Consider the following 22,870-nt stretch of genomic DNA (forward strand, 5'->3'; position numbering starts at 1 on the left):
AGAGAAGGAGGGGACGAGGAGTCGGTGGGGAGAAAAGAGGAAGGAGGAGTGGGGTAAAAAAAAAAAAAAAAAGAAAGGGGGTGGAGAGGGAAGAGTGACAGCCAAAAAAGGGGGGGTTGTCGTGTTCATCGCCACAGGAAATAGGCCCTCTTATGTTCACTAACTGACAGACTGACTGACATCACAGCCCTGGTGGCCATGCAGCCGGACTACAATGGCAGGTTTTTTGGAGACAGTGAACAGCTTGCCATGAATCCTGCTCATGAGTGGAATGATAATCATATTGTTTTGGGGGTGGTGGGGGGGTTTAAATGTGTGCAACAGTTATTGATGCTGAGGATGGAGATAAACTTCAGTGTAAAAAGGCATAAAAAAAAGAGTGTCTGGATGATACCAACAAAAAAAGAAGAAGAAAAGCTGTAATTGCAGGGTTGGATAATATGTTTTGGTATATTAAGTAGATGTGAAGTGAGTCTGACTAAAGGAGAAACCTCCAGAGTGAGTGAGAAGGAGGAGGAGGAGGGGAGGAGGGAGGTTGAGGTAGGGGGGAAAAGGGGGGATTCATGACTGACAGGCAGAAGGCCCTATGGGGAATGAGTAACGGAACAACTGGAGCTGGGAAACCCACCCAAAGGCAATTAAGGGTAAAGGACGACAAAAATATTTGATAAACTTTTTTTTTTTTCTCTCTGTCTCTCTCTCTCCGTCTTGAACGGGGGAAGAAGAAGAAGAAGCTGGGGGATGACGATGGAGCTAGAATGAAAGACCCGACGGTGTTTGGGAAATATGTTTCGGAACAGACTGTGAGATATACTCAGCAAAGATTTATAATAAGGCATCAAGTCTTGGAAAAAGTTGCAGACTTGATCCGAGCGAGGAGAAGTCCTCATCGTGTGGAAACAGCGTGGAAAAGTTGCTTAAATTACACCCAAACCCTGTGAAGAGGAGGAATATTTGCGCAATGCCACGCACATAGGACGCGGCCAAAAGTTTTTTTGGGGGAATATCTCCGGGAAACTCTCATTTTTGACGCGCACCAAGGACGTTGAAGTCGACGCAGGGAGATAAGATTGTATCACTCTATCTTGTATCCTGTCCTTGCTGCCGGACGGCGATGGGGGCCGCGACGGGCACCGGCTGGGAGGAGGGAGAGTTCGAGTTCAAGTTGGTGTTTGAGGAGGACCCGCCGCGGCAGAGCCAGGGACCGTCCCCGGTGCGCACAGCCGAGCCGGAGAGCTCCGTTCCCGGGGAGGAAAGTGAAGTCGCCCTGCTGCACCTGGACTCCAGCAACAGCAGCTTGGGTTAGAGTCATTTCTTGGATAGTTGGATGTGTTGAAGATAAGGGACCCATTAGATAAAGGAGGTCTGACAGTGTGGCCTCTAATGCATGGGAACCTTTCTGTGTGTGTGTGTGTGTGTGTGTGTGTGTGTGTGTGTGTGTGTGTGTGTGTGGTCCAGGTATTCCTCATGTTGTGGGGACGTAAATCTGTTTACACAGTCATGTTGTGGGGATCGACTCCCTTATGGGGACAAGAAAGGAAGTCCCCATTTTAATAAGATCAATAATTTTAGGGTGAAGACTTGGTTTAAAGTTAAGGTTAGTTTAGGGTTATATTAAGGTTAGGGTTAAGTTTAGGCATGTGGAGGTTATGGTTAAGGTTAAGATAAGTCTGCAGGAAATGAATGTAAGTCAATGTAGTGTCCTCTGAAGTGATGGAAACACAACTGTGTGTGTGTGTGTATGCTGTGATGAGGGCCTTCATCTGCATGCCTGTGTTTATGTGCAGTGTGTGTATGTGCGTGCTTCTTTCTGTAAGCATGTGAGTATAAGTATATTTTTATTGTGTATTTGTTTTGTGTGTGGTATGCATCTGACTGTGTGTGTGTGTGTGTGTGTGAGTGTGTTCATATCTTACTGTATTCCTGTTTAGTGCATTTGTGTGTTTGTGCATGTGTGCGTGCAGCCCGAGACTCAATGTGTTTCTAATCAGCTGTGCGTGTGAGTAGAGTTAACAGCTGCCATCTGGGAAGGAACCTCAACCTCTGTGTACTGAACACGCACCACATACACACCTCCCTCCCTCTTTCACTCAACCTCCATCTCCACTACTTTTCACTCCACACACACACATACACAGACACACACACACACACACACACACAAACACACACACACACACCTCACATCCCCACATCCACTCTCTCATTTGTTTCCCGCCTACACTGGCATACAGTCGTATTACCACACCCAATGCATGAAAGTGAGCTGCAGGAGAAACAACAGAGCAATTCTTCACTCTAGGTGACCAATTTTCACTTTTCGGAGATTCACTGAAGTTGGCTCGGGTCTCGTTTTAGCTGTTCTGACACTCTCACGTCACTCCTGATGTTCAGGATTTTTGCCCCCAGCTCTCCAGATCTCTTCATGTAAACATCTATGCTTTCCAACTTTTTGGGCTTGCATGTCAACTTGCAATCCCTGCTCACTGGTGTCAGTTCTGACTAGTTCAACCAAACAGTGAGTTGATTTATCTGAGTAACATTTAGAAGCTTAAACAGGAGAAATACTAATTACTTCACGAGAAAAAAAACAATTAGGGAAACGTCAGAAAACAATTAACATGCTTTTGTAGCAGAAATATATCTTTTTTTTTTATTTTTAGCTTTCCTTTACTGTTAATTATACAAAAACATCTTAGATTTATCGCAGGAGGCTTTGTGGCCCCTAAGAGGTTCAACTCAGGACACAGAGTGTATTATTTTAGATGTGTTAGACTTCAGATGAGGCTTCCCAAATAAGAAAAATACAAACTGATTGTGCTCAGTAAGTCTGGTACATTTTGGTAGCAATACTAAATAGTTTTAAGAGGCCTTAAGAGGTCAAATTCACCTTCAATTTACAAGAAAAAGGCAACAAATGGAGCAAAATTTGAGAAAAGGAAACATTATTTTGCAACAGAAATACATCTCTTTTGCTTTCCAATACTGATAACCATCTCTTGACCCCAAGAAAACATTACTTTTTGTGAGCTGAGGACACTGAATAATTTATTATTTCAGATCTGTTAGACTTCAAATTAGGCTTCTCAAAAAGAAAAAGACAAACTGATTGTGCCCGATAACAGTCAAGTAAATCTTTGTAGTAATAAACTCCTCTGCTGGTCTGCACACAGATCTGAAAAATTGTTTGATAAGTAGTTTTAAGAGGCCCGAAAAATATTCACCTTTAATTTACGAGAAAAAAAGGCAACAAATAGAGCAAAATTCGAGAAAAGGAAGTTTTGCAGCAGAAATACGTCTCTTTTGCTTTCCTATGCCTCAGATTCATTTCGTAATTCTCTGCGATTCAACTCATGCGCAGAATAAAGTAGACTGAGGCTACACAAAAGAAAATGACAAACTTATTGCGTTCAATAAGTGTTAGGTAAGTGTTCGTGGCTCATAAACTCCTCTGCTGCTCACAAACACAAACATTTAAATCATTGTTTCATGTGAAAAATCCACCAGTAGAAGAGTTGCCTCAGCACTGCAGCTTTAATCACTTGGAAATATTTTTGTTGCCAGGAAACATTTGAAGAGATTTTTCACCCCAAGTCTCTTAATTTGTTGGCAGTTGCTGTTGTGTGTCTGCTTTGCCCAAAAATTGCCTGTATGGCCCACCGCCACTGCAGAGCAACAATGATCGGTTGGAGCCTCGCTCATTACAGACTAACTACTGTTTGGCTTCGTGTGGAGGCCGACCACACCACGCTGGGGAAGTGTTGTGGTGAGGGTTGTGGCACCGAGGGGTCGTGTCCTCATTTGGATGCTTGTTTGGCAAAGTCCAAGAAGTTTTGTTGAGAATGTTTTCTGTGATTGAAAAAAAGAGAGGAAATGTAGACGTGCTCCAAATCATCCAAAGTCATTTTACACGGTTGTTATGATCAGCAGCGGAGTTGGGTTTGTGATTCTTAGTGGTATAAGATTTGGATCAGTGACGTAACCGAATGTAAACGTTCGTGATGTGGTTAGAATTCCTGTTTTACCCCTGACTGAACGATTTGCGACTGATGCATGGAAAAAAGCCCAGTAATTCATAGAAAATGCATGGAAACGACTAAGTCAAAACCAAATATATGGCTGGACAGTGTATGAAACGCTGGAGGGTTTTTAATTTGTACCATCAGACATGGACATTGCAGCATTTTTAAAGATGTTTGTTTTCATTTAAGTTTGTTTATTTGTATTGCACATTCCATACAGTAGTTGTAACTCAAGGTGCTGTACACATAAGAAAAACATTAAAAATACTTAAAATACATTGCAGCAGATTTTGGGTGTCAACTATATGGTGCTGTTGTAAGAAGGGTTGAGTTAAGATTTAAGCTATTTTTTTATATGTTTTATATATTATTTCATGTACCCACAACCTGAAAAATAGTTTTAATGCGATAACTATAAAGTTAATAATTAATGCTAAGTGTAAATGACCTCAATACAGTGTGTTTCATGTTGTTTTACTGGTTTTATTTTATTTACTATTTACTTTATTTACCAACACAGAAGTGATTTATTTTAAAAAGACATGTGACCATTGACTGTTAAAAAAAAAAAATGGACATATCCACAATGGTTTGTGGACCCTGTTTTGAAGCCTTGAGTTTGGCATTTTGACTGTTGCCATCTTGGTTTTTTGGAGCCAGAAGTGACCATATGTGGACCAGAGGGTGGAGCTGACCCTAACGCTAGCTGCTAGCTTGGTTAGCACAGTACATCCACAGTCTATGGTCAACTGTGATATTGCTCATGCTAATGCTAATTTTAGCTAGCGAAAAACAGGCTTAAAACAGAATGCACTTACCGTAAAAACTGCACATCCGACTCCTTAGAGGGTCTTTTAGTACAACCAAATGCTGAATAAGACTTTTTAGGCAACCAAATTGTTAATATTAATTTTCATGAACTGAAAACATAGTGTGAAATAGCAACAGCTACGCCTAAACTATCTAATCTAGGGTTACGTTACGGAACATATGTAAACAATGTTTTCACCATGGTAGCATCTTCAAAACTCCCTCTCGTTTACTAATTGTGGATGTTGCCAAGCTGTCACTCCGTTCGAGACTGGCCAATAGAGATGTGTCTTACATCTTTCAGCGTAGGTCCTGACCACGAAATTCAGTTCAACAGGAAGCAAAACTTGTGGATTTGCAAAAAAAAACTTTTGGATTCGCAAACAAATGTTTTTGATTCACATTTTAATCACAAATTTATTTTACTTGCAATAAAACATTTTTGATTGTAGTGTCGATAGTTTTACTCTCAAATCAATTTTTTCTGTTTGATTGCATGATAAAGACGCAAAAGTAACTCCATATTTCGGTAGGTAATAGTGGCACTATTCTCGCCTGAAAAAAAATATTAAAACTTAATAAAGTGACATATTAACAGCCCTACAGTGAAAATTAGCTTAATCAGCTTAATCTCCGCCATTGCTGCTTGCTGTCAGTTGGTGCGAAACACATTCTGGGTTACGTAGCTTGGACCGCCTTCGGCTGACTACTGGTGTACCTTCATCACTCAGTCAGTGACTCAGTGATGGACAGACAATCATGGTTATAGGGATGGTCTTGCTTTTTGTCACAGACACAAAGTTTTTGACACTCAGAAGTTTTAGAGATTATGGAATATAAAACCAAATTCTACTTTACTCTAATGTATTTTTTATATTTTTTTTGCCCACAAACACATATTTTTATTAATCTGGTATACAGTATATTTTCACATTTAGTATTTCTGAGCAGATTTTAGGAGCTTATCATTTAAAGCTGGAGTGCAGGACTTTTACATATAAATTAACGTCTGCTACATTCAAGCCCTTGCCAAATGAGTTCACACAGTGCTGATTAAGCTGATCACTGCCAGGTAAATCTCTCTGTATTTCACAGTATACCCAAGTTTTTAAATCTGGTGTCTGTGGCGACTTTCCCACGCTGGTGCACCAGTAATAATGCTTTTTACGTCAACCAGCAATGATTGGTTTGTGACTGTCAACCAGGGCAGACTGTCCTCAGTGCTCCCCAACTGCGTCACGTTGCCAGGGCGGGGATGTAAACAGTGTCAGGGGTCTGCGGCGATGACCTTGACAGGGTTTATGTAATTACTTTCCCTGCCAGAAGGGGGAGACAAAAGTTCCACACTGCAGGTTTAAATATTAACAAAGAGTGGTCTTGCTATAAATACATATTCATCCTTTTAAGGTGAAATAAATATCAGTATGAATACTAAGACTAATAAATAATAAAAAATATAAGGAATAGTTTGACATTTTGAGAAATATTAGCTTAAATTAGCTTGACAGATATAGCTCGTGTGTATGTTTAATATGAAGCTACAGCCAGCAGCCGGTTAGCTTCACTTAGCTTAGCATAAAGACTAGAAACAGGGGGAAACTGCTAGCCTGGTTCTATCAGGAGGTTAGCATCAATGAAAAAAGGAGTGCTGGCACACTGACTCCAAGCTACAAAATGTATTCAAACAGACAATATTTTGATCCAAGTCACATCTTCATCAAATCAAAGTGTTTGAAGAGTCAGACAGAACGTACAAAACCTACCTGGAATCTCCACTGGTTGCTTGGCAAGAGAGTCACTGCACCGGGCCAAGAAATAGTTTGGCACATAACCCTCTGTAAAACCACAAATTGTCCTTTTTATACTTCAGTTTTTGTACAGATTAAACAAACAATAAATAACATCTCAATTTTAATGAGCTTTAAAGGTGCTGATATGTGGATTTTGTTGCATTTGGATAGAGCTGGCTAGCTGTTTCCCCGTTTTCAACCTTCATGCTAAGCTAAGCCAATTGGCTGCTGGCTGTAGCTTCATATTCACTGCACAGACATGAGAGTGATATCAATCTTCTCATCTAACTCTCGGCAAGAAGGCGAATAAGCATATTTCCAAAAACAGTTTTGTTAAATGAAAGTGACATAAATGCAGCACTTGTTTTTAAAGACACTAACTGTGAACTTCCAGGAGAGCACTTCCAACACAAGTTTCCCATATGGCAATAATTTCAGCTCAGTAAATCAAGGAAAATTGATGTGTAGTGAATGATGTAGACATGTTGATAATAAAAAAAAATGGATCTTTACTTACCACAAATTGTGTTTACAATATTTTGATTGACATCTAATGAGTCTTTCTCATGCCAACTGTGCAAGGAGAGCAGGTTTTAAAAGCTAGCTGTCATCATGCAGTTTCAGTATGAAAAAGGAGGGAGGAACATTAAAGGATAGGTTCACAATTTTTTGGGTGCCCATATGAACAAAGAAAGAGGTTTTCCTTGCTGTAATCATTCTTCCTGTTCATACTGGCTATGTGCTTTCAATGTAAGTTATTGGGGATAATGTTTTGTGCAAAAATGCCTGTAAAAGTCTATCTAAAGCTAATATGAGGCTTCAGTCGTCCAAAGTAGTCAAATCAAGTAGATATCTATCTGTCTTTTTAGTGCTAAAGTCCCTCTTTTTGTTACTATACTTCCACCGCAGCTCAACAGGGAAAGCTGTCCCTAAAGCTGTTATTTTTGGAAGCTATGTTATAGTTTGTGATGCTAACAGTGACTTCCTGTTTACATAGTTGGTCGCTTCTTATTGGACAGTGCTACAGATTTGGTTGCCAGGTTTCCTGGCAACCAATTCACACATTATTTAAGGGTTTAGAGACATTTCTTAAGCTTTAGTGGTGCAACCTGATTTAGTAAATTACTAGTTTGAAACTAGTTAGTAGTTACTAAGAACTTACAAAGGACTTTACACACAAACTTGGTGATGGATTTAGATACAGCAGGTGTAGTCCAGTCCAGGTACTTCCAGAGTTCCAGTTATTTATGAAAACAGTCTCATATATATGTATTTGTTGCCAATATCATGTTTTATCACATTCATTCTGATCATATTTTTCTATCAGTTACAGACAACCACCTGGCTGCCACTCATGTAGGCCACTCAATTAGCATCCCCAGCCCGCCACCCTCAGCCAATCAGAGGGCTGGGATGCATTCCCCGCCTCCACGAAGGGCCCCAAGCAGAGAGTTCAGTGGGACCTACGAGAGCCTGCCGGCACGCTCTGTACAGGTGAGTCAGCTTGTTTACAAAACCTGCGTGATTGAACAACAAACTAAATACAAAAACCACTACGGTTGCACATCATTTTCCACTTTTATTACAACTACAAATGACCTCAGTTACAAATCTGTGTGGCTTGTTGATTTTCTCCGTATGATTATCTCAAATTTTATTAGCAAGCTTGTATTAAGAGTTATTCCAGTTATTCAACACTGGAGTAGGGGCCATGCTCATGAATGAATATTTTAGCACTAAGCTATATGTACTCAAATACACATTACTTTAAACAGAAACAGAAAGCCTACTAAAGGGCTCTGGATAGATTTCCTACCTTTCAGACAGTCCATGGTTTCAGTTCATACCAGATCAAAATAAAAATCAATGTGCAGGGACTCGATTGAGACAGATAATCCATTACAGTGTCACGTTATTGTCACAAGGCGATGGGTTAGGGTTAGGTTTGTGTTTGTGTATTTAGCTACTAGAGTCAGCTGCTGAAAAGCATTAAATTCCCAGGTTATGTGGTAAAATAAACCTCGGAAGACTAAAAATAATCAACCGTGGACATTGGGAAATTTGTTAGATGGTTGCTGTTCATTTGCTCACTCAAATAAAAGTCTGTTTCATACAAGCGCTAACAGTCACAGCTGCTTGACCACATCATTATACTGACAAAATAGAAAGGCATGCGGCTAAATGCTCACTGTGATTTTCTAAAGTATATTAAGTAAGTTTCAAGTGAAATGCATGGCTGCCTGAAATGTAGAAATCCTGTCCAAAAATCCATAATGGTTTTTTAAACTTTTGCTCGGACCGCAGAATATTAACTACAACCAATAAGTATTTTCTTTAGTTGATCAGTTAACTAAAGACAGCTTCTCAGAGCCCAAGATGATGTCTCTGCTTGTTTTGTCTGACAGTGATCAGCAGTGAAAACCTCTAAATGTACTCTTATTTACAATGATATAAGAGAAAAAAATCTTCATCTTTGAAAAGCTATAAACTAAAAACCTTTTCCTTGATAAACTTTTTTTAACACTAAGCTGTACTTGAACACTAAGCCGAAGCTTAGAAAATGAAGCATCTCACTCTTTTCTTCCCTCCAGGTTTCAGAGTCTCGTGTGGTCGAGTGTCCGAGCATTCAGATAACCACCATCTCACCTGAAGATGACCCAGCAAACACCATCTCCAGTTACTGGGAAATGGGGGGCGGAGGTGGGTGGGACCGTGAGCGCCTCTACCTCCCCCTGCTGGACCCCTTTACCTATCGCGACAGATGCCCCGGCTCCCTCAGCCCGAGCCCCGCCTCCAGCCCGTCCTCCCGCGGCTGGCTCAGCCCGGCCTCCAGCTGTGACTCCCTGTTGGTGGAGGAGGAGGAGCTCAACGAGGCCGCAATCAATTTCGGGCTCTCGCCGTCCTCGAGGCCTACTTCGCCTGGGGGTAAGAAGCGCAGAAACTCCCCCCTGGCCTCCCCCTGTACTTCACGGAGGGGCAGTTACTCAGACGATCTGCAGGGGTGCAACCTCGAGGGCGGAGACTCCTCCCCTCAGTTACAAGCTCTGCCCAGCAGCTGTGAGCTCAGCATCCCTCAGAAAACCAGGAAGACGTCATTGGAGCAGGTGAAGATGCTTTTGTGGTTTTATGATATGAAAGATGACTGAAATATGACATATTTTTATATATATATAATTTTTATTGCACTGCAGTGATACAGACAACTTTTTGTCTCCCAGTTGTCTCCAAGGGAGGTGGATCAGGAGCAGGCTCCAGGCCACAGCTCCCCCTGCCCGCTGCCAGAGACCCAGCAGACCAGGAGAGAGCCCCCCTCGCTGGGCATGGACTACCTCTCTGTGCCCCCTGCTCTGGCCTGGGGCAGGACCCGAGCCAGCGCCCACAGTCCTCTGTTCAGGCAAGGACACACACCACCACATATATGATAATATCCAACAAAAATCACAGCCTGAAGCTCGCTATCAGTAATGGGTTCACTGAAATTACCAAAGAAAAAACAAAACAAAACAAAAAACCACATTACATTTTAAAAATTCAGTATCAGCGTTCTCTCCAGAAATAGTTACCACTACTCTTCTGATGTTGTTATTGAATTTTCTATTGATTTTCTTTTTCTTTCAAAACTTTATTTATTGCTTTTCCCAACAGATAACAGTCAAGTAGTATACCAAGCTTCAACCGAGACTCTAAGTAATTACAAAACTGAAGATCAGAGATAAAAAGAAACAGAACACCCGTATCAAAAAGAAAACAAACAAACAAAACAAACAGATTTGGTTGTGTTGGTTGTGTAATTACACAGCATATATAAAAAAGTAAACATCTATATACTATGTGTACACATACTGTATGTGGGGTACACAACAATAAAACACAAAACAAATCATTTCAATAAATTAGGCAGGAATATTGAACATAGTCTGAGAGTTTGTCAGTCCAGGATGGCAGTAAAAGTTAGTTTATCAGTTTATGCAAAAACTGGTCCCCATATCTTCTTATCTATTCAACTTTTAAATGGCAATTTTCAGTTGCCATTTAGTTATTGAGCCCCATAAAATGCAATCCCATTCACCTTCATTAAGATGGTGAAGGAAATCTCAGAGACGGGTTGTCAAAACCAATGGAAGTAAAATCAAAGCCTAGATTCCACTAGAGATAAGTAAGTATGGGTGAAATTACTCTTTAAATATAGAATATCCATTTTGTCATCTGGTGTTTACTACTATTCTGTCCTTAAAGTGATGGAAGAGGAAGAGCTCAGTCACAGCATCATTTATAACAGCAAAATTTAAGACTGAAATCCATTAATTTCTTGAGAATTGCAACGATCAAAGTGTTCACACACTGAGGTGAAGTAAACCTGTGCAGTGTTTGTGTATAGAGTTTTACTTTGGTACATTTGACACGTGAATATGGGACGCTGACCAACTGCTAAACAACTTGACAGTGCAGATATTTGAGAGAACAGACAGAAGCAGAGTCCAAAATTAGAAAACTGTTGTATTAACTGTTGCATCATCCAAACGCGTACCATCCTGCTTTGCCAAATGTCAATAGAGCATTTGTCTACATGTCTAAGCTTCCAGTACTTTCTACTTTAAGATAAGACATTGATGTTTGAATTCACAATATTATGTAAAGAAGCACAAATACATTTTGCTGTGAGCGGGCACAAACTCAGAAGTTTTCGAGCTCACCTCCCCAGTACTGTATCAAAATACTGGATGATGCTACCTGCCGTCAAATACTGTATATGCCTCCCAACTTGATTTAAGAACATAAATAAACCTTTAATAACGTTATTAGCTAAATACTGTTTGCTGACTTTCAAAAAAATAATCTATATCATTACAAGTTCTTGTATCTTGTGTTTAATTATGAAAAAAGAAATCCCCCAGACGAAGATTAAAAAACAAAGTATGCAATTTTATGGTAACAAACACCAAGTCAAAAGAAACAAGAACATTTTAATCACCTTTAGGACTAATCAAAGTTGTTTATTGAGTCTGTTTTACACTTGTCATGTTTGCATGTGTAAATTATATATACAGTAAATGTCATTATTTGACCCACAAAATAGTTATTTATCAGCATCTGTTGCTCAGTGTTATGACCATGTTCAATGCAAGTAGGGCTGGCCGATATGGACAAAATCAAATATCAACATATTTTTGACCAAATATCTCAATATCGATATTGCAACAATATTGTAGTGATGACTATTGGTGCTTTCACAAAATATTGATGAAAATATTATTTAATGCAGCCTTTAATACCAGGAAAAGACGACACTTATGCCATATCATGATATGACAATATCCAAAATCCGATATCTAGTCTCATATCATGATATCAATATAATATCAATACATTGCAAAGCCCTAAATGCAAGTATAACCTTCTATTGATCCAATACACTTTCAGGTCAAATGCCCTGCCGCCACTTGACTGGCCGCTGCCGTCCCAGTTTGACCAGTACGAGCTGCGTATCGAGGTGCAGCCCCGTCCACACCACAGAGCGCACTATGAGACCGAGGGGAGCCGAGGAGCCGTCAAGGCTGCACCGACAGGACATCCTGTTGTTAAGGTGAAAACAAACAGTAAAGATTTGTCAGAACAGTTTGTTACAACAAAGATTTTGTTTAGAAATGCTGCACGAATTGATAGATCTCTGCTATTTTTATTTAAAATATAATTTCTAATCAAACTGAGGTGGACATTTAGTTTGAATGTTGTGTTTTCATAATACTGGAACAAAGTCTTTGGACACACGTTGTGTCTCACTGCTGTTGGCCTCATCACAGTTTGATTTCGTCCCTCACACTGCGTCTCTCTGTGCAGCTGTGTGGATACACAGAGAGGAAGCCGCTCTCCCTTCAGGTTTTCGTTGGAACAGCTGATGATCGATCCATCAGGCCACATCCTTTCTATCAGATACACAGGTACTACACTGTATTTATATTTAAAAGTAAACTTACTACCGAGCATCTCTCTGTCGTGTGTTAATATTCAAAGCACACAACATCGGACACATCATCTGATCACTGTTCTGCTCTCGCTGTTGCGTAACTTACAACCAGCTGCTTCTTGTGTCGGTCGAGGAGATTTACTGCACCTAGACTGTTCTGTACGTGAGCATCAGCTTAATGTACTTTAATGTAATTTAAAACATTTAATGTTTTAGTGCACTTTAGAGTAACAGAAGTCCATTCATTTAACTTCCAGATACAGTAGAAGACATGTAGCCGCTGTATGATTTACTTTATGCTAATCTGTGGCTCAGCTCCTTGTATCTTGACATCAGCAGTATATTCTGAAGTATTTTAGTAATTTTGACAATTTCCTCACTAAATTGCATGTATTTGTTCTTGTCATGGTTGGAGATATGGATATTATATTCAGTGTTTGCACACTAAGTCAAAATGTAATCAAAGCAGCAAATAGAATATAAAAGTAAAAGATGCTTTCAAATAGCCATGAATAGTTTTTATCTATCAATTAACTTCATACAGAATTCAGTAAACATAAATAACCTAAATCGAATCAATATTTTTTTTGTGAGCAGCTTTGCCTTTAAAAAAGCAGCAGTTCTCCTCGTTACACCTGCACACAGTTTTTCAGCGACTCGGCGGGTCGGTTGTTCCTGCATGTTGATGAAGTTGCCACAGTTCTTCTGTGGATTTCGGCGCCTCAGTTGCTTCTGTCTCTTCATGTAATCCCAGACTGACTCATGATGTTGAGATCGGGGCTCTGCAGGGACCAAACAATCCGTGGCACAACTCCTTGTTCTTCTTGTTACTGAAGATAATTCTTTATGACTCTGGTTGTATGTTTGGAGTCGTTGTCATGCTGCAGAATAAATTTAGGACCAAATAGACGCCTCCCTGATGGTTTTACATAATGGTTAAGAATCTAAACATCTAAAATGCCAAAAACTTTTGCACAGTCACAAGTTCTGAAAGCTCAGAAACTAAAGCTGTTTACTTTACAATGATATATAACAGAGGAAAGCAACAAAACTGCAACGATCAGTTGATCAATCAATTAGTCGATCAACATTACATTAATCAGCAACTGTTTTGATAATCGAATAATTGTTCCAGTCATTTTCTTATGACAAAACCTGCTGGTTGCAGTTTACAGATTCTTTCTTTCTGTGTCATACATGATAGTGAACTAAATATCTTTGGATTATGGATTGTTGATTGGACAAAACAAGACAATTTAAAGTAATTTTCATGTTACAGACAAAACGATTAATCAAGAACATAATCTGCAGATTAATTGTTATATTTATATAATCGAAAATGATTGTTAGTTGCAGCTCTACATTTTAGTAGCTGTAACCCTCAAACGTTGGCAATTTCTGCTTGAAAAATGACTTAAATGATTAATAAATTATCAAAATTATTATTGATTATACCTGTTTATCCTGACTAGACTTTCTGGTTGCTGGAGCCTATCCTAGCGTGCACTTTGTGAGAGGCAGTGTTCACCTTGGACAGATTGCCAGTCTATCACAGATTTTTCCCCCTCTCAGGGTGACGGGGAAGATGGTGGGCACCGCCAGTCATGAGAGCGTCCAGGCGGGAACCAAACTTCTGGACATCCCCCTCAACCCTGAGAACAACATGACTGCACTGTGAGTAGAAAAGAAGCAGAGGAAACATTTCCTCTACAGGCCCACAGGACAAAAGCATTTTATTTGTGTGTGTAATTCAGCCTTTTACTACCGTTACAAGGTTGGTTGAAGTCTACAGTACACTGTTATTGGGCCAATAAGGAATATAATGTTAAAGAATGTGAAGAAACAACACTCAGCAGATACTGAAAATGCAAGTTGAAGTGAATGGGAAGCAGAAATGTGTTGATCAAACCCTCTTGAATAAATTTAAGGTTAAAAAAAAATAAAATCCTGTGTTGTAGCATCGACTGCGCCGGGATTCTGAAGCTGAGGAACTCAGACATCGAGCTGAGGAAAGGAGAAACAGACGTTGGGAGGAAAAACACTCGTGTCCGTTTGGTCTTTCGTACCCATCTCCCTCTAGCGCCCCCTGTCGCGCCTCCTAGCCGGGTCCTGGCTCTGCAGGTTGCCTCCCTGCCCATCGAATGCTGTGAGTGGTCGATCAGATGTTTTACAGAGACTAAATTGCGAGGAGAATTCAGATACACATAAAACTTAACAAAGCAGCATGTAAAAGATTTGCAGCGTGCTAAAGTTGGACGTGCTCAAATTCTACTCTCACTGGTTTTAAAATTAGGAACAAATTTAGTTACACTGAAGGTCATCTTGAATGTGACTCCCTCCCTGCCTCAGCTCAGCGTTCGGCACAGGAGCTGCCCGTCATCGAATCTGTCAGCCTCACTTCCTGTTCTGTGGAGGGAGGAGAGGAGCTCCTCCTGAGTGGCACCAACTTCCTGCCGATCTCCAGAGTCCTTTTCATGGAGAGAGGGACAGGTAAATGTCCACAGAGGAGACGCAGTCCTCTCCGATGTTGTTTCTGATCTTTTGCCTCTAATGTTTTGATTGATAAGTATCTGATTACGCAGTAAAGGTCAAAGTCAGAACTGAGATGAAGAGTGGGTGTACAAATTTGGCTTTCAAACAACACTGGAGTAAATCTTTTTTTTTTTTTTTGCTATACAAACACAGACAGAATTCAGATATGATCAGCGAGTTTGAAAACACATTGCACAACAATTCAAGCTGTTCCATTTAGAGTTTATACTCAGTGTTTGAGCTCAGTATCTCAGTGTAAGAATGAACAATTCAAATGGATGCAAATCACTCAGTTATTAGTGTGTTAGTCAGGGAGTTTTCACACAGTCATTCGGAGAAAAAACAGGGACTTGAGTACACAAGCGAGTTAATATAAATAAGCAAGTAACGTATACTAGGACCAACTGTGTCAGTGACAGATTTTAGAGAGGTTTGATGTATAATGAAGTGGATTAGATGATGTCTGTATATAAGAAATGTCTAAACGTTGTGTTGTTAAAGTGTCTTAGCTGGATAGTTAGGAGTTGTCAGGATACTGAATACATTACATTACAATACAATTGATGATGATAATAATAATAATAATAATAATAATAATAATAATAATAATTTTATTTCTTTCAAGCATTAAAGCACAAAATGATTTCTAGATTACAATCAGAAATCATGTAAGCCACCTGTATGATGTACAAGAACATTAGAGCACATATATCTGGCAGCACTGAGCTCATACATAAAAGAAATGAATGTGCAAGTGCAAATTAAAATAAATAAGTATATATATATATATATATATATAAGGAAAATGCAAATAAGAAATAAGCTCATTTAGAGCAGATAAAATTTAAATAAAAGAAATAAAAGATACATTTTAAAATTTTAGATCAAATTTTGATAGATTTGTCGGCATAAAATGATTTAACATTTTCACAGTCTTGGTTTGAGAGACGTGAACAGGATGAAAAGTTTACAAATCTGTCGTTTTTTTTTATTCTGGTTGAGGTGGAAAAAGATTCTCACATCTTTATATTTATGGTTCAAACGCAGCAGTTCATTTAAAAATCTCACACCTGCCTCCAGTAACTTTTGTCATTTTTCTCATTTCAAGCCAAGGATGCTGTCAGTTATCAGTGGAGGCTGATTTGAGCTGGTTTTTGAAAGCTTTAACTTTTGGCTGCACTTCTGTCTTCGTGGGAGCAAATTACATGATTGATTACTGTTTGTGTGCTTGTCCCTGATTCTACCTTGTGTTCTTATATATTAGACGGTAAATTACAGTGGGAGGAGGAGGCTCATGTCGACCGTGACAACAGTAATGAGGTAATTGTGTGTGTGTGTGTGTGTGTGTGTGTGTGAGAGCTGTCCAAGAATGTCCCAAAATCCAAACTGACCTTTAAGTCAGCAGATACGACTGAAGCAACCGACTGATCCTCTTTTTCCTTCTAGTGTTTGCTGTGTGTGAGGGTCCCCGCCTACAGCGACATGTCCGTCAGTCGGCCCGTGTCGGTCAGTCTTTACGTCTCCAACGGGAAGAGAAAAAGGAGCAGCACTCACTGCTTCAAATATCTGCCCAGTGAGTGTCGATCCCGACTTTCTGTCTGTGTGGTTTTATGGTGGGTTTGTGTGATTGTAAATGGAGGTGGTTGAATTTTTCTTTCTACTGTACTATCGCTTATATTCAGTGGAGATTTAAATGCAAAACATATTAGATATTTCCAGTATGGGTAGCTGCAGTGAGTTAGTCTGATTATCAAACAGAATTATCATTTCATTTCACTTAAATCACTATTTGAATCACTGAAACACCCGAGATGAAAGCAGCGTTTCATAAGTCTAGAATCATAAAATAATCATAAAGTCACTCAGTTAGTTTGTAAATTAGTTTATTGACTTAAATATCACAATATAAACATGTAAAATAACTTAACATTGTCAAATAAAATGATTAGGTCCAAATAATATTCTATATATAATAGTACTCTGTTAGCATATACATAAAATTAGTGATATTTACTAAGTGTTACTGGAACATGCAGCACATACTTTTGTCTTTGCCTACACAGTAGATAGTAAATTGAGATCATTTGAATAAGGCTCAAATTGTACTTACATGCAACAATGGTGCAATCAAATTACTTTTTATTACTTTCTATTAGAGCTGCAACTAACGATTATTTTCATCTTCGATTAATCTGTTGATTATTTTTTGAATTGATTAATAGTTTTATCTGTAAAATGACAGAAAATATTGAAAAATGTCAATCACATTTCCCCAAGTCCTAGGTGACGTCTGAAATGTCTTGTTTTGTCCAGTCAGCAGTCAAAAACCCCAAAATATTCATTTTACAATTTATATAAAACAATAAAGCAGCAAATCCTCCAACTGAGAAGAAACTAATTGAAAACTTTTGTACATGGTATTACTCAACTTTTATGTTACCTTGATCCACCTTTTTTCAGATATATCCTCTTTTTTGTCATTTAATTTTTTAATTTTTTTTTTCTCAAACTACAGTACAAAACATACTTTCCTGGTGGTAGTCTTCAGGTAACAAAGCACGCAAACACAGACAGAACACGATTTGTCTCTAAGAAGGCAAAGATGTGGTGAACTCGGCAAAGACTGGTCCAACCACTCGTGTCCAAAATGTGGAAACATTGACAGCAGACAGTCTCACATGAGGTGTAGAAAGGTGCCCGTAGAGCTCTTACATTTCCAGCATTCATTGCTTTGAATAAGAAGAAGCTTTTTAAGTCTGACTGGAGTCCAATAATATCTATGAATTCATTTATAATGTATAAATTTGCTCCTACTATCTCTTACTGACCAACTCATGTTATGAACAATATTCTCCCAAAACTTCTTGTTCAAGCTCAGTGTCCAGGTCCCTTTGCCGTACTGTCCTCAGACTCTCACTTTTACCATACAGAGCATTTGCTGCCATTGTGTAAAATACAGAGGATGATTTTACAATATCCGGAAGCTTTAGAAACTTTTCCTCCTGTCCTGTATTGAAACCCATAGACTGTACACAGCTTCTTAATTGGAGGTATTTCCAAAAGTCCCCTTTATCAGTTAGACAGTTAGATTATATCAATCCTTTAGCCCTTGATAGGAGTACTACTTCTTCCCCAAAAAGATCAGTAATTGTTATTAAACCCTTCATGTGCCATGCCTTCCAACATACTGTTTCCTTCCCTATCGCAGGGTTTTCCCATATAGATGAGTAACCTTATCTATATTGAGACTGACCAAACATTTTGTAGACCAGCTCTAAATATCCTGTAAGTGCTGAAGTAATAGATTAATGTCTCCTTCAGGAAGGGACTGTGATGGTTTTTGAGACAGAACATCTATAAATCTAAAAGGGGAGGTAAGCAACCTCTCTATCTCCATCCAACCCAGATGCGGACCACTCCCTGACCAGTGTTTGCATAGTTTAGCAATTTCAAAGGCAATATTGTATAATTCCATATTTGGCAATGCCAGTCCACCCCTCCCTCTAGTGGTGAACAGTGTATTCAGACTAATTCGAGGGTTTCTTCCCATTCCACAAGTAGTCCCCAACTACCTCATTGTACTGCTCAAGCACTGACACTGGAAGATTCAATGGAAGCATCATATTGACATAGTAAATCTTTGAAGATAACATCATTTAACTGTGTTTATTTCCCCCCAGAGAGATAAATTCAACATTTGCCACTTGGCAAAGCTATATCAATTTGAACAATCTCCTGAAAGTCTTTATTCAAGAGGAGCTGAGGAGCAACCCAAGGAGATTGTTTTCTATATTATGAGCTCATTTCTCCAGCCTTGAATTGTATTCTAACTAATTAAGTTTCAAGATGTTTCAAATTTGTTATGATTAGCTTCAATAATGAGATTATAACAACAACAAAATACTGTAAATGGTCCTCATCTTCATTAAAGTTAAGTTTGAGGTTTCCATAGCAAAACATGTTCTGCTTTTGAGTCCAATGGCTTTTTTCAAAACATCTGAAATACATTTTTGAGATATAAGAGAATAAGTAGGGTGGTATTTGCACCGACTCACTCATTTTTATTCTTCCTGCAGTTATGTTCAAAGAGGAGGACCCGCTGCTGTCCCGGCCCCAGGTTCTGCCCCTGGATGGCGGGACCGTGTGTCCTGTGGGAGGTCAACCCAGAATGGACAGGGGTTTCCACGTGAGAGGCGACCCCATGGTGGACGAGAGAGGCCTGGGGTTCCACCTGCCCCCCTACCCCTCCACCTACTCCCCTCCGTGTCAGACCATCAGCTACCAGGAGGAGTACTGCTCTAAACCCGATGCTGCAGTGGAGGAGCCCGGCGGGTCCAGGGCAGCCCTGTCCGAGCGTCACCCCAGCTTCGAGAACCTGGAGCTGGGCTTCACCGAGCTCCTTCCCCCTCTGTACCCCCGAGGCCCGCAGCCTCCCTCCCCCTCCCCTTCCCCGTGGCTGGACTCACCCTACCTGTCCTCCTCACCCTCTCCTTCCCACTCCTCCTCTCTCAGCCCGTTCCCAGCCGGCAGTCCCATCTCCACCTCCCCTCTTCCCCCGATCCCCACCTCCCCTTACCCACAGTACTCTGCCTATCCTCAGGAGATGTGTCCCTCCCCTCCCTCCAACCAGAGCCCCTATCAGGACATCTGTCCAGCACCCTACTCCCATTACGAGGGCTGGGACCCCCAGGGAAGGGTGCTGGGGATGGGACATGGGGGAGAGAGGGATGCCAAGATTCAGGAGTGCCCCTTGGAGTTTACCAACTCTGCTTCTATGCACCACATTACATTTGAAGAAGGTGAGTTGCACATATTGATCACCATAACACCATAAGGTCTTAGTGACAGCAGCGCAGGATCAAAAACTCTTCACTTGAAAAGAAAACCAAAGAATCCTTGAACTCTTTAATAACACAACGTTTCAGTCCTCAGACCTTCCATGGTGCTATTTGTCTGCATGAATTTTTCCTGATGAAGGTCTGAGGACCGAAATTTTGTGTTACTAAAGTGAGTTCAAGTGATGGACAGAGTGTGGGATTCTTTGGTTTCTTCAATTTGAACAAGAAATGTGTAAAAATCTTTCAGTAAGTTTCTGTTGATTAACTAAGTGGCTGCATTACAGACATGTGCAGGACATAGAGAGACAAATAAATCACAAAAAACTCAAATCACTTTTTCTATGTTTTTATGTATAGTATGTTTGTATGGATAGATTGATAAGCAGGTGGATGAATGGGTGAGATTGTAAACAGACTGGTGGATGGATGATGGTTGAATGAATGGTTATGTGCAAATCTATGGATAAGACATTTCATTGTCTGTGATGAAGGCACATTTTAAAGCTAGAATATCAAATTTTATTTCTTATTGATATATTTAATTATCATTTCTGAGACATCCCATGGTTTAAGAAGCTCCATTAAGAGATTTTATCAGGTCATATATGAAACATATGCAAGTGATAAAAACTTTATCACATCAGTAAGTGAATTTATTTAGGTTATGTTTCCTGCTTTACACTACACTCACTACTATATATTAGAAAGGAAAAGCAACACTTGACGCTCCGTCATTGTGGTCAGAGTTGGGACTTTACAGTTTTAAGCCTGTAATTTGGGTTTACTCTCTCCACCATCTTCATCAGTTATTGATGTGAAAAAAAATACAAGTTTGGTCAATTGGTTGAAGCCTGGATGGAGCTGAAGGGGGACGAGCATGTGCCAGTGATTGCCTGAGAGATCTGTCTATCGACGCAACTGTGATCCATTAGAAAATGTTTTACAAGCCTCAATATCTACATAATTGCCATGGTTACCGCTCGATAACTTGGAATTCTATTTGGAAATCTTTACTCTGATTTTAATGTTCCTCCCAGTGATAAAAAATATGATTTGTACTTGTACATCGTGCAAACATTGGTCATTAGACTGGATATCTCTTAAGGTTTGAACCCACATCCCCCCTCAGCTCTGTGGAGATTTATAGCTTCTTTCAGCTTATCGTTTTCATTTTCTGGCGGTCGCCGCTCTTATCAGCCTCATTTCCAGTCGCAGCAGTAAGCAGTTTTCAGTGAAAAAGCTTTAAAAAACCTGCTGTAAACTACCTGTTCAGCACCAAACTGTAGACAAGGGAGGAGTAAGAGGAGACATGTTATGTAGATGCTGCAGTTCCTGTTGCTATAACTCAACAAATATAGGTAGATTAAGTATGTAAAGCCTCTGATTCTTGTGATTCAAAAGCCGAACAAACTGCACCAGTGTCACTGGGAGCATGAGATGGAATATGTAGATCAAATGGATTGGTGAACAGGATTGTGATTTTCTCCTCTTCATCCCTCCACAGTGACGGAGTACATCGGGGAGGACATCCAGTCTTACCAGTCGGGCTCACAGATGGACAACCAGCCAAACTGAGCATCAGTGCAGCTCAGCATCATTCTATCCCAAAACGCACTTAAGATGCATCGCTCCAGTTACATATTGACAGGGGAATTTGATTACCAGGACACTGTTGTAATTATGACCACAGGTAACTGTATGGTTTTATAAAGGGAAACAAATGTTTTTAACATGTTTTCAATATAAATTATACATGAAACCACTTGGATTTGTTGTTTTTTTATGTCTTTTTGTTGCAAAAACCAACATTACAAGTTGAATCCAGACTAGACTTTATTAAGAGACATTAAAAGATCCTATGAAGGAAGACATATTTTCTAAAATCTCTCTTAAATATGCTGGTATCTTTATCTTTGTGGTGTAAATGATTTCCTCTATTTCCTGAGAGTGTCTTTATTTTAAGATTTCACTAGAAGAAACTTCATCCATCCCGCAGTAAGAACACACTTCTCCGCTCAGTTCCTGGATGTGATGGAAACTTTTTGAGTAATGGTAACAGGATTTAGGATCCTGTGTAGCCAAATAGCAGCAATTATTTCAGTTTGGGGTTTTTTTTTTTTTCAATGTCAGATTAATGTATAGCAGTTAAGTAGCAGTTGTTTATGAAATAACTTATTAGCAGAGAAAATGGCTAAAAATGGCTAAAAGTGGCTGCTGTTAACAAAAGGCCTCAGCGATCTTGTAGTTGCCAAAAGTTTATCTTATCTCAGTAGATGTGGAGTCTGTGGTTTGTGCAAAGATAAAGAGTTAAGACAAAGGAGAGTTCTGTACAGCTGACCATCATGAAATGATGATGTGACCAGGCTGTGACTGTTTAAGCCGTTTGAAAGGTTTGTATGAGGAATAGTTTGTTAGATCCTCTTAAAACAGAGCAGGGTTTGTTTTGGAAGAACAGTGCCACCTGGGGGGTGTCAAGACCAGGAGGCCTCCAAGAGTCCTAAATCAGCAACTGTTTGAGTTATCACTCATCCTGCTGTAAAACTTCACAGGTCTTATTTTCTACTTTGTGTACTTTCTCCTCTAAAAGAGTGCGGAAATGAGAAAGACAGACAAAAGTCACAAAAACAGCAAAGGCAATAAAAAATTCACCATCCTAACAAAAAGACCCTAAAGCAACGTTATAAGTTTTCTTGACAGTTTTATGGGTCTATATGGTTCGACACAGCCATAAATGGGCATGTTGAGAAGCTTGAGACCCAAAAAAGCCTAATGGTAAGGGATAGATGTAGTAGTTTGGCGTTGGTGTAGAGCTTTGAACATCTTTTAAGATGAACTTACTCCTGGAATCTGAAGCCATAATTTCTTCCTGACATTGACTTTTCCAGTTCCAACTCCTACTTTTCTCTCTGGCCA

The 22,870-nt window shown here is 39.8% G+C and overlaps 1 protein-coding gene across 1 annotated transcript; it reads left to right on the top strand.

The window, feature by feature from the left end:
- Positions 1 to 535: 535 nt before the first annotated feature.
- Positions 536 to 21,720, top strand: nfatc4 (nuclear factor of activated T cells 4). The gene is made up of 13 exons (XM_067606517.1): positions 536 to 1,301; positions 7,950 to 8,116; positions 9,214 to 9,726; positions 9,841 to 10,016; positions 12,044 to 12,206; positions 12,461 to 12,561; positions 14,160 to 14,261; positions 14,546 to 14,733; positions 14,937 to 15,077; positions 16,384 to 16,439; positions 16,566 to 16,692; positions 19,196 to 19,918; positions 21,462 to 21,720. The coding sequence occupies exons 1-13, from the start codon at positions 1,115 to 1,117 to the stop codon at positions 21,530 to 21,532; spliced, it is 2,715 nt and encodes a 904-aa protein (XP_067462618.1). The 5' UTR covers positions 536 to 1,114; the 3' UTR covers positions 21,533 to 21,720.
- The last annotated feature ends 1,150 nt before the right edge of the window (positions 21,721 to 22,870 follow it).

Source organism: Thunnus thynnus, chromosome 12, assembly GCF_963924715.1.
Source record: "Thunnus thynnus chromosome 12, fThuThy2.1, whole genome shotgun sequence".
Classification (NCBI taxonomy): Eukaryota; Metazoa; Chordata; class Actinopteri; order Scombriformes; family Scombridae; genus Thunnus; species Thunnus thynnus.